Genomic DNA, 12,552 nt, shown 5'->3' with positions numbered 1-12,552 from the left:
GCCCCTACCACATGCATATTCATATAACTTTTAGCAAACAATGACACAACTTTACAGCATGATGAAAAGCTTAAATTCAACAATGGTTTCACTAAAGTTCTGTAAATCATGTCCCTACTTGTTTCATAATTTGGTCAAGTGGAAAATGCACCCTACCACTTGTAATTTTCACTTTTGACATATATATTGATGAAAGTAGTATCTGGAAAAGCTATCGTACCTGTGTCGAATCCTTCGAAAATACACTGCTTTTGAAGGATCCGACACACATCCATCGACGTTTTCGAAGATTATGAGCAAGACAGATCTTCATCACACTATAAAGCCGACACACATCCATCGACATTTTTGAAGATTATGAGCGAGATAGATCTTCATCACACTATTTAGCTATATTGCACGGACTGTCCAAAAAATGCGCTACTTTTGGAGGATCTGGCGCACACTCAACAACTTTTTTGGAGAGTCGGAGCAACATAGCTTTTTTGTACAAGATAAAAGCATCATGATTACATAGAGTACAATGTACATCTTGAAAGATAGTCTTCATGACAAATTCTCATTCTTTTGCATAGCAATACATCTTGATAGTCTTAATGACAAATTCTCATTCTTTGAAATCAAGCAAGTAAATACATTTTCCTTTTACACAAGAGAGTGAAGAACTTAAACAAAAAAAAAGATAGCCCACTGCACTAAAGCTCACTCTACGTGTAGGACCCGGGGAAGAGCCCCACTACAAGGGTGTATTATACGCAACCTTACCTTGCATTACTGCCGGAGGCTGTTTCCAAGGCTTGAACCCGTGACCTCCTAGTCATATGACAGCAACTTTACCAGTTACTCCTTCAAGATGATCCCAAAGAACAATCAAGAAAAGCAAAGAGAAGAGCATAGTACCACTTGATCTCTTAATTACCCCAGCAGAAACCTCTACCTCTGCAAAAAAAAAATATTCATCAAAACACCAACCCCAACAAAATGTATATTTAATGTATAATACATGTATATTAGTAAATATTTTTGGCCGAACGATCAAATATGTAAACTTACTGCATTGTGTTACATGACAGAGGCATCTCAATCCAACACCACAATTACCATGAGGCTTTCTACATTCATCACAAGGATTTGGCACATGGTCTATTTCCCAAGATAACCTTGTCCCAAACTCAAACTTCACAGCAGTACTATTCCCATCTTGATCATCACAAGTGCTTTTATAAATTCTTCTATAATGTGAACATTTCAATTCATTAGGATGAAATTCATTTTCCAAATCTTGTATATCATCAACCATCAAACAAGAAAATGACAAAGACCCTTTTTTGTTTAGGCCATTACATAAAGTAAATGAAGAATCTTTTTCATTTTTCAAGTGTGGACAGTTTTTAAAAGTTGATGTATTTCCCAAAGGAGTTAAGCAGTTGAATAGGAGTAATGAGTTAGGCATAGGGGGATTTGGAAAACCTAATGATAAATCTTTAGGAGAAACATAGTTAGATGACGATGAACAAGAGTTATGAGAAATAGTTAAAAGTTTGTTGTTGTAATCAATTGATGAAACTTGGAAAAGGCCAAGAGATGTTTTGAAGTATAGAATATTTGATCTACAAAGGACTAAGTTCTTCAAGAAAGATTTGTTTTTTGAGCTTTGTGAAACAAATGGCTCTTCAATCTTTATGTTTCCACAGTAGTTTTGTGATTCTTGAGAAGTTCTTGCAAAGGTAAAGTTGATAAAAAGGATCAAAAAGACTAGAAAATGAACTTTCTTGATCAAGATTTCCATGATTTGATCTTTTTACTACTGTATTGGAACTTCAAGATTGGAGTTTGTGATGTAATGTGAATATGCATAAACAGATGAAAAGGCTGTAAAAAGGAGAAACCAAAGAATAAAAAAAAAATTCTATCTAATCTTACAGCATCATAAAACTTTGGAATAAAATATGATCAACTTGTTTTATCTGATATCACATAGAGCATGTAGTATCCCTCGAACTATAGCCAAAGTTGCTACGACACACTTCAACTTTACGAGAGTCCTATACCCCTGAACTCTTTTTAGCATATTTTTATCGCTCTTTTGTGCTGACATGCACCTTTATTACATAAATAGTAGAGGCTGAACCCCCTTCGTCGGAAAATTATACTATTTTTACATGGTAAAATTTTTTTTTATGTATAAATAGTAGAGGTTGAACCCCCTTCAACTAGTCCGTATATGTATTACTGAACCCCTTTACTGAAAATCCTGGATCCGCCCCTGAATAGGACCCTTGTGAAGTTGAAGCGTGTCATAACAAATTTGGTCATAGTTCGGTACTAAATGCTTTACTCTCTGATATGCTTTGGCACCTTTAAGTCCTCTTCATGGTAATTCTCCCTTTTTCACTTGCAAAAACCTTCACCCTTTTCACTTTCACATTCTCATGTGACCATGCAACAACAACAACAATATACGCAGTGTATTCTCACGTCCAAAATGTATGGATTTATTAGGACTGATAGGGTTAGAAATGAAATTATTCGAGAGAAGGTGAAAGTGGCTTTGATGGAGGAAAAGATGCAGGAAGTGAGTTTGCGATGGTTCGGACACGTAATGAGGAGGTGCACGGATGCTATTGTTGTTTTTTTCAAAAAAAAGTTGAGATCTTTTAGAGTTTAGAGCAATAGTAAAGTAGTCTTCGTGTTATGTAATGGATTTTGAGCCATGGAATCAACCATTGATTTTATTTTACACCCTTTACGGGTGCAACACTTTCTCGGACCATGTGTAAGTGGGATGCTTCGTGCACTGGACTGTCGCTTTACTAGCAACAGTAGAAGCCAGATGTAGCAGACATAGGTTATGAAAAGTCAAAAAATTAATATGTTTTGTAGTTATTGATCTTTTGCTAATCAACATTAGTCACAAGATAAAGAAAAAGACACAAGTTTCTATTGAAAATGGTCCATTCAAGAATGGATATCATATAGTGCAAGATACTTCATAGTGATCAAATAGCCCAAAAACATCCTAAGTGGCACACACATAACACTAGCTTTGTTGTGCTCATTTGATAAAGAATGACTTTTCGGGTGCGGCCCTTTTTCGAACCCTATGTGAATGAAAAATATTTCGTGCACCGAGCTGTTCCTTTTATTAGGAATAGCAAAAGCCACATATGGAAGAGACATAGGTTATGAAAAGTCAAAAAGTTAGATTTGTTTCGTAGTTGATTTATTTTTTGCTAATAATATTACTAGAAAAAACTCAACTTGTTATCTCATTCTGTTGTGTTTTGAGTCGGGGGTCTATCGAAAACAACCTCTCTACTTCATATGAGGTAGTAGTATGAACTGCGTACACTTTACCTTCCCAGACCCACTTTGTGGAAATACACCGGGTGTGTTGTCGTTGTAGAAAAAAAGACCGCACTCCAAGGGTGCGTGATCTATACACCCTACCCCGATGCAAACACTAATGGCTGATTCCACGACTCGAACTCCCCTAAAGTTGTCACTCACAAGATATTGAAAGTAAGATGCAAGTTCTACTGAAATGTTCACTCAATTTATTGCAAACATACCTCATAGTGATACAATACATGTCTTAAAAGACAACAATGTTCACATTCAAAACAGTTAAAAAAACCTCAAATAGCCCAAAAACTCCATATTGCAACAACACAGGCACACACATAACACTAGTTTTTGTTGTTGTGCCATTGATCAATATGTTATCAACCTTTGACAGAAACAGCTGGGAAGTTCAGCACCACAGCTTTTTCAATTACAGTGACAAAAAGAGCGGCGAAATCGACATCTTTCGGGTGACTAATACAAGCTTCATAGTCTTCTTTGCTATTGTATGTCATTATAATAGCATGAGTGTAACCTTGTGTAAGCATTTCATGGCTTTCAGTATCTTTTCCCCTGTCAAAATGTTAAAAGAACCATATTATGTGACTATAGTCTACACATTAAAAGAACGAAAACAACTACTACGCTTCAATTTCAAACAAGTTGACATCGACTAAAATGAAACTATGACAAGAATGTTACTTACCAAACAAAAAAAAATGACAACATCAATTTCATTAGCAAGTTTTTACCAATTATTCACCCAAAAAAAGTGTGTAGGTATACAACAAAATGAACAGTAACAACTACACCTCAGTCCCAAACAACTCAAGATCGACTATGTGACGCGTTTTAAAGCCGTGCAAGTCTAGGCTCAGAATGGCCAATATCACTAGTTGGCTGGGCCGTTACAGACTAAAATGAACCTATGAGAAAAATATTGCTTAGTATTCAAGGTCTTACCAAACAAAGACTTGAAACATCAATTTCATTAGCAAGTTTTTACCAATTATTCACCAAAAAAAAAATGTGTAGCTATACAACAGAATGAACCGTAACAACTATGCCCAAGTTACCACCAAATGATTTGGTGCAACGGATGTGGCTGCTCCTTCCTTAATCGGAGGTCTCGGGTTCAAGCCCCGGTATGGAAAAATCCTTGGTAAGGAGCACTTTCCCCCGAATGGGCCCTACGCGGTGCGAATCTGGATTAATCAGACTCCAATACGGGTACCGGACACCGGACGAAAAATCAAAAGAAAAACTGTGCCTAAGTTCCAAACAAGTCAAGATCGACTATGTGATCAACTTAGAATAAGAGTCTCACACCAACAAACCACAAGAGAGATGCTGGGTATATACGTAAACATGTTTACTCTATTGACGCATTTTAAAACCGTACAGGTGTAGGCGCAGAGCGGACAATATCACTAATGGACCAAAATGAACCTATGAGAAAAATGTTGCTTAATATTAAATGACTTACCAAACAAAAGACTTGATAAGATCAGTTCCATGAGCAAGTTTTTCCAACTCTTTTAGAATGTCTTCCACTACAACATCTTCTTTAAACTTAACCAAAACCAAATGCTTGAATTCATTATTAGCCATGGTTACTACTAAATATTTATAAACCAATGGAGCAAAATGGTTTACCAAAACATACCTATATATGCACACATATACATGTAGTTAAGTAGTGAAGTATTTGTGTGGGAGTTTCTATTCGAAACAGTCTCTCCACCTTTGGAACGTAGAAAGGTTGGTACTTCTCTAGACGCTACATGTGTAATTAAACTAAGTACATCATTATTGCCATAGTAAGAATTTAATATAATTATTTTTTAAATTATTAAAATCGAATAAAATACTACATATTTATGGCTTTGAGTTAGATTTTGTTTGATTGTTCAATTATTAATCACACATGAAATGATTCACTCAAACGGAAAAAAAAAAAAAAAAAAAAAAAAAAATTTATAAAAAAAAAAAAATAAAAATTAATTATATAAAAAAGTAATATGACGCAAATCTAATGTAAGGTATTTAAAATTATTTATAAAAAAAAAATGTTATTACTCTTTCTATTTAAAAGAGAATAACCTACTTTTTTTTTTAGTTCGTTCAAAATTTTTTTTTTCTCTTAGTGATTTTTAATTTCAACTTTGCATATTGCACATTTAAAAATACAAGATTAAAAGACATTTTTATATATTTTTCATTCTTTTAAAAATAAAATATATATATATATATATATTGGTTCCATATATATAATTTATTGGTTCCATTATTCTTTAATTTTTTTAATAAATTCAAAATCATACTAAATATCATCAATTTTTTTAAAAAAATATAAAATCAAATCAAATATAAATCAATTTAATTAATTTCTCGATCTGTTAGAATACTAGTTTCAAGAACGAACACGTGTTGGAGTACAAGTTCCAAGAAATCAACACAATAAAGAAACTTAGTAATTAATTTAGCCATTTAATTTTCATAAAATTTTATAGTAGTATAATTTGAGTTTTGGATATTCTCGATAGAGTGGGTAGATATGACTTTGTAATAAAAAAATGGAAATATTAACTAGACTATTAATGCACATCTACTTCCTTTGTTTCAAAATAATCGACGTTATTGATTTGATATTCTCTTTTAAAAAAAAATTATTAAACATTTATTTTATTAATTTTACTTTTGAAAATATAAATTTGAGTTGCGGGTCAAGTTGCCTTTTTTTCCTTTTTTTTAATAGAAAAAGTACATCAGAATAAGAGCTTTTTTCAAATATTTATTTATATTTGAAAGAATAAACTATACATTTATGTAATTATAAATAAATATTTTAAGTATAAAGTAAAAAATTTAAATACTAAATAAAATAAGATCGAAAAGAGTATCTTTTTTTGGCAAATAGTCACTGATCCAAATTCACGTGTATTTGTCATTTCTTATTCACAATATTATATTGGGAAATGCATGAGTGTATTTCAGTCCTTTTTTAAATTTAATTATTCGATATAAAATTCACGAGTGTCACATAAATTCACTGAACTAAAACATTCGCTATCAAAATGTTTATACATTTTGAGAACTTAAATTCAAAATCGATCACTAATTAAGAGTAGATGAATATCGACCATCAATCATATTACACTTCTAAGGAGGTAAAACGCTTTTCATTAAAAAAAAAAAGAAAAAAGAAGAATGCCTTTACCTTTGTTTAATAAATCGGTGTCTGAAATTCGTTAGCGTTGGATTGGATTACTAGGGGTAAAATGCTCCTTATCGAAAAATTATGTATTCTCAAGAGACGAACGTTAGATGACCTCTGATTAAGATTGAAGATTGAAGAGATTCCTAAAATCCCATCACACTTCTTGGTTATGTATTTTGAAGAAACGAACATCATATGATCTCTGATTAAGATTGAAGGGATTCCTAAAACCCCATCATACTTCTCAGTGATATATTACGGAGTCATCTGGTAGGATGCATCAGAAAAAATAATATTTGCGTTCGCTCTGTATATTACGAATACCTTATTTGATACACTTTTTCAACCTACGGGTATTATGCTATCCATAACTAATACATGAGAAATCCTTCGTATTAGCAATGCAATGAACTTTAATGTATGCATTAGCATGAGTAAAGACACAATAGTCCCTCAAAACCTTTTCCACATCATTTTCATTATATTTGTCGAGGATATTTTTGAAAATAACTTTTAACAGACCAAACCTAATACTGCTTAATTAATAATCTCAACATAACTAATATTTGCCGTACTAATACATCATATTTTATACTATTCTTATACACTCTACCAAACGAACGAGTACATGTCTTAACCATGCACAATTTTGGAAGAAGTAAATGTATATATTAAGCCTTAATTTATTTCAAGATACTTCATAGTGATACATTACATGTCTTAAACCATCCACAAGTTTGGAAGCAAAGACAATAAAAATGTTCACATACACACACACTTAAACCTCAAACAACAACAAAAAGAAAACATCCTAAACAAATCAAACCACATTGAAACATAAACACACACACATAGTACTAGTTTTTTTTTTTTGTGTGTCATTATTGATCATATATGATCATTGAACTTGAGTTTTTTTAATTTTTATTTGACTTGACGGTTTGATCTGTACATCCTGATGATCAATTAGCAGGAGCTTTGACAGAAACAACAGGAAAATCAAGCAACACAGCCTTGTCAATCACAGTGGCAAAAGTGGATGAAAATTCAACATGATTTGGGTGACTTGCAAAAGTTTTATAGTCTTCTTTGCTATTGAATGTCATTATAATAGCATGTGTGTAACCTTGTGTCAGCATCTCATGGCTTTCATCATCTTTTCCCCTGTCACAAAAACCATATTTTAAATTTACAATCATTAAAAAAATGATTAAAAAACATATCTAAACTATCAGGCGTTTTCTTTTCCTACCTGAATTATCACCATCTATTACTATTGTTATGATCGGACCGAATAAGTAAACCACAAACAAAAGAGAAAAACAACAAGAACACATACAGATTTTACGTGGAAACCCTTGCAGGAAAAATCACGGGTAGAGGCAGCGAAAATTCACTATGAAGAAGAGGACTACAAGGTGTAGACAATAGTCTCAATTTCGTGTACTGAAACTACCCGAAACAGCCCACTAAACATACATATATAATACGTGCGTACAAATAGATCCTAAGCCCAAAAACATATAGGTTCATACCCCACAAAAAATCACAAACTTGGGTTGCACCGCGAATTTCATGATCGAATCAACAAAATTCGGGTCACAGACTCTAACAACTACATCAACATAGATATTACCTGCATCTATTACTACATCACAAGAACCAGGGTCGAAGCCACCTTAAGGTTAGGGGTTTATCCGAACTCCATTCACCGAAAAATTATATAACTACTATTTATACATGGTTAAAATTAATTTTTATATATATATAATTGACGTTGAACCCCATTTGACTAATTCGAGTGCCTACTTCTTTCGATTTTGAACCCCTTAGTGAAAATTTTAGCTCCGCCACTGACAAGAACTATCACCATCGAAATGATCTATCGAAAATAATCTCTCTATTTCTTTGAAAGTAGTGGTATGAACTGCATATATTTTACCTTCCTTATACCTCACTATATGGGAATACATGAGATATGTTGTTGTTTTACAAAAATAGTTTAACACACATCTAAACTATCAGTCGTTTTCTTTTTCTATCTGAACTATCACCATTTGTTACTATCTCAACATATATTTTGCAAGACAGTGATAATTCAGATGTTATTTTAACCATTAACTCTCAAAAGAAAATGTAGTTAGTTCATTCATTATCATAATCTATGTTGCTCGGACTCTTAAAGGTGTCGTTGTGTGCATGTCGAATTTTCCATAAATGGTGTATATTAATTTCAGACAATCCGTATTGGATATGGATGCAACATTTTTGCAAAATTCGAGCAAAATAGAGAATTCATAACAACATTAAAAAAATCACAATTTATAATCATACAAATATCTATGACTTAATTTAACTACAAATTTCAAAAATTTCTGTTAGACTACATGCGAGTCGAATATTGCCACATAAATTGAAAAGAGGGAGTATATAAGAGGGTGTGATTTACTAGCAACTATGTTGCTCGAACTCTTTGAAATGTTATTACATTCATATTGGATCTTTCAAGAAAATCCTACTTCTAAAGAGTTTGATATGAACCTATCGATATTTCTGAAGAGTCTGAACTTCAAAGTGAATCTATCAAGAAAACCCTACTTTCAAAGGATCAGATATGAACCTATCGATATTTTTGAAGAGTCTGAACAACATAGTTCGATAAAATATTAAAATGACTATGAGAAAAATGTATATATTCATATATACTTACCAAACAAATGACTTGACAATATCCATTTCTTGGACAAGTTTTTCCAACCCTTTTAGAATATCCTCCACCACAACATCTTCTTTGAACTTAACCAAAACCAAATGCTTAAATTCATTAGCCATAGCTAAAATTATTACTAAACCAATGAAGCAAAATGGTTCACCAAAACACACCTATATATACATAAACAAACACACACACAATTTTTGTGTCAACTTCAACAGTCTGTAATCACTATACACATAATTTTTGTACCATGAAGTCAAGTCTCTCTTTTACAAGACAATATCTGCAAAACAATATATGGAAAAAGGTGCATTAGCTGCGGTGGCGGACCCAGTATTTAAGTACCGTGGATGCTCGGATGGTTTGAACGTACATCTTTGATGTTCAAAATTTTAAGATTTTGTCTGAAAGTTAATGCACTCAGTTATCTTCTTGGCTTACTGGATACTTTTCTAAATTTTATATTAATTTTTTTTATATCTTTATATAATTATATATAATATTTAACGAGTGTCAAAACAGTACATCCTGATTAGGTGCATGGACAATTGTCCCCACTAGGCTGTAACTTTCATGGCTTCACTCTAATTGTCTTAACCTTTACTTTTCAAAAAGAAGTAGGGCATTCTGAACCATATTCTTCTTGGAATTTGAGGACTTAGTTTTCAAAATATGCATCATCATCATAGTCAGAAATGACTACTTTTCTGAGATAAAATTCGATTTAGAATTTAAAATTTATTTGTTCGGATGATCCATTAGTTGGCATCAATTTCTTAAATAGTGGGTGTGAGATTCAATTTTTAGTGAAATCATCTCGGATGAAAATTTTGACTGCACCATTGAATCCGGAACATTGAATTTGATAGAATAACATAGTTCGTTTACATATACGAGATTTCAGATGAATTTTCCAAGTCTCGGCTGGTGCTGATGCATCGCGTTCGCGATGCCTTCGATTGGTTAAGCAGTCTGCCAACTAGCAGCAAGTGTCGCATACGCGACACTTTTGTCACGTAAGTGAGAGTTATTGGGCTCTCATCTTAATATTTGCTTATATTTAGTGGATTTCTTAACACATATACAAGTTTTTAGTTAAAACTATCGAACTCTAGAAAACTAGTATAATAGATTATGTTGCCTGCCGTCCTAATTTATGCGACAATATTTCATTAAGCAGGAAGTTTAAGAAGAAAATAAGCTTTTTTAAACTCGTGGTTTAAAACATGTTATAGGTACATTTGTAGCTATAAATCATTTTGTTAAAAGTAATTTGAGAAGTGTATAAGATTAAATTGGGATACACAATTTTCTTTTTAGTCTGTTAAAAGAATGGACACATTTATATATTCATAAATAATTGTCTTTAAAATTCTCATTTATCTTAATAAAAAAAATGATTTATAGCGACACATATTTTTGTAATTTATAGTGACACATATTTTTGTGATTTATTTTATAAGTTTCTCACCTTATGCTTAAGAAGGATATTGTTTCAAGTGTGGGACTGATTGAAAGATATATATTTTCTTTTTATTATGTCTACTTTTTTTTCTCTTCTTTTTTTAGCTTTAATATTCTAAGTAGGGTATACATGTTCATTTTATGGACTTTTATCCATGTCCAAATATTATGTGGTATCTAGCTGATTCATGATTGAATTTTGACATGGAAAATTATTGACATAACATCACTTAATTTAAGGAATATGATAATCTACTTTGTGTAACAAATATTATAATTTTTTTTGGTACATAAAATATCATCTATTTTGTATAATTATTAATTAACTAAAAAAATTATTTTATATTACTTCTGTGACGTTAATTAGTTCATGACATTGTTCTATATTTTAACTAACAAAATTTTTTCAACAAGAATTCAATAGCCAAGGGATATCTCGACTCTTACATCGATGAAGAACGTAGTAAAATATAATACTTGATATGAATTACAGAATTTTGTAACTATCAAGTCTTTAAATGTAAGTTACATTCGAAGTCATTAGGTGGAGGGCACGATTCATTTTATAGTTTAGCTATTTTTCAATTACATCTGAAACAACAGTTAAAACTTTTGCATACATGAGCGTATCTTAAATACAAATGGACGAATTTATATTCAAAGTATTTTCATAATAATTCATTCAGTCTCTCAAAATCCTATATAGTCCTCTGTTTTCATCCTACCTAATTTTATTTTATTTTATTTTTTTGAAATCTTAAGAGTAGTATAGAGTATAATTTTGAAATTAAAATAATCAAAAGACAACAAAAGTAGAGTCAAATAGGCTCATATGCCCAAACAATTTGAATCTGTAGCCTGACAGACTAATATTTTTGTTTATGCTACTCCTATTTATTTACTGAAAATGTTGTGAAATAAATTACTTTTCTATGACAAAATTTTGCTAGGCACAAATTTAAGAATTAAATAATGTGATAAGTTAGTGTAGTATTTCTATAACCTAGCTACTCCCTTCGTACCAAATTACCCATCCCAAATTGAGATGACATATTGATTAAGAAAAATAATTAATAACATGGGTAGTTTACCATAGTACCCTATTAAATGATGTTTACATTTTAATTTAAAGAAAAAGTAATTAATGCAAAGGGTAAACATGAAAACTTTTTTTTTTATCTCTTCTTGATTAATAAAAAAAACAAGTAAAATGAAAAATCAAATTAGCAAATTTGGGATGGGTAATTTGGGACGAAGGGAGTAAATGTGAAGGAGAACCTTGGAGTAATTGGTAAAGTTATTGCCACATGATCAGGAGGTCACAAGTTAAACTTTTGAAAACAGTCTCTAACAGAAATATAAGGTAAGATTGCAAACAATAAATTTTATTGTCGGGCCATTTTCCGACTCTATACATAGTGAAAGTTTTAATGCATAGATTTTTTTTTTTCAAAAAAGAAAGTTATCAAGATAATATTTCTCTTGTTCGACATAAGTTCAATAAAAACTAAGTTGTGTCTTTCACGGCTTGACTTGTGAGTTCTGAAACCAAAGTTTTACCACTGTCCGTATAAGTTCCGCAGGAACTAAGAAATATCTTTTACGAAATAGCTTTTGAATTCTGAATTAAACTTTTGCCTCTATCGACAGAAGTTTCATAGTAATTAAGAGTTATATCTTTTAATTGTGTTATAAACTATCGACTAGCATCTGCTTCTATTATATATATAAATTTTCTATTTTCATCTGGAAATTGTAGTTTTGGTAATTCTTTACAAAGTAATTTTATTTTCTGAACTTGTTTTTT

At 31.6% G+C, this 12,552-nt stretch overlaps 3 protein-coding genes across 3 annotated transcripts; all 3 read right to left on the bottom strand.

Moving 5' to 3' along the window:
* Positions 1-526: 526 nt before the first annotated feature.
* On the bottom strand, positions 527-1,954 carry LOC107846891. The gene is made up of 2 exons (XM_016691160.2): positions 1,054-1,954; positions 527-939 (listed from the first exon to the last, which is right to left on the bottom strand). The coding sequence occupies exons 1-2, from the start codon at positions 1,787-1,789 to the stop codon at positions 818-820; spliced, it is 858 nt and encodes a 285-aa protein (XP_016546646.1). The 5' UTR covers positions 1,790-1,954; the 3' UTR covers positions 527-817.
* Positions 1,955-3,534: 1,580 nt separating this feature from the next.
* LOC107846928 (stress-response A/B barrel domain-containing protein At5g22580) lies at positions 3,535-5,214 on the bottom strand. Its single transcript, XM_016691199.2, has 2 exons — positions 4,832-5,214; positions 3,535-3,918 (listed from the first exon to the last, which is right to left on the bottom strand). Exons 1-2 carry the CDS (start codon positions 4,954-4,956, stop codon positions 3,726-3,728), a joined length of 318 nt encoding a protein of 105 aa, XP_016546685.1. The 5' UTR covers positions 4,957-5,214; the 3' UTR covers positions 3,535-3,725.
* A 2,016-nt stretch (positions 5,215-7,230) lies between these two features.
* Positions 7,231-9,543, bottom strand: LOC107848573 (stress-response A/B barrel domain-containing protein At5g22580). Its single transcript, XM_016693363.2, has 2 exons — positions 9,276-9,543; positions 7,231-7,729 (listed from the first exon to the last, which is right to left on the bottom strand). The coding sequence occupies exons 1-2, from the start codon at positions 9,395-9,397 to the stop codon at positions 7,528-7,530; spliced, it is 324 nt and encodes a 107-aa protein (XP_016548849.1). The 5' UTR covers positions 9,398-9,543; the 3' UTR covers positions 7,231-7,527.
* Between the last annotated feature and the right edge of the window lie 3,009 nt (positions 9,544-12,552).

The sequence above is a fragment of the Capsicum annuum genome, chromosome 11 (assembly GCF_002878395.1).
Source record: "Capsicum annuum cultivar UCD-10X-F1 chromosome 11, UCD10Xv1.1, whole genome shotgun sequence".
NCBI lineage: Eukaryota > Viridiplantae > Streptophyta > Magnoliopsida > Solanales > Solanaceae > Capsicum > Capsicum annuum.
Note: the sequence above shows the minus strand (reverse complement) of the source record. Positions and strands in the feature narration are given on the sequence as shown.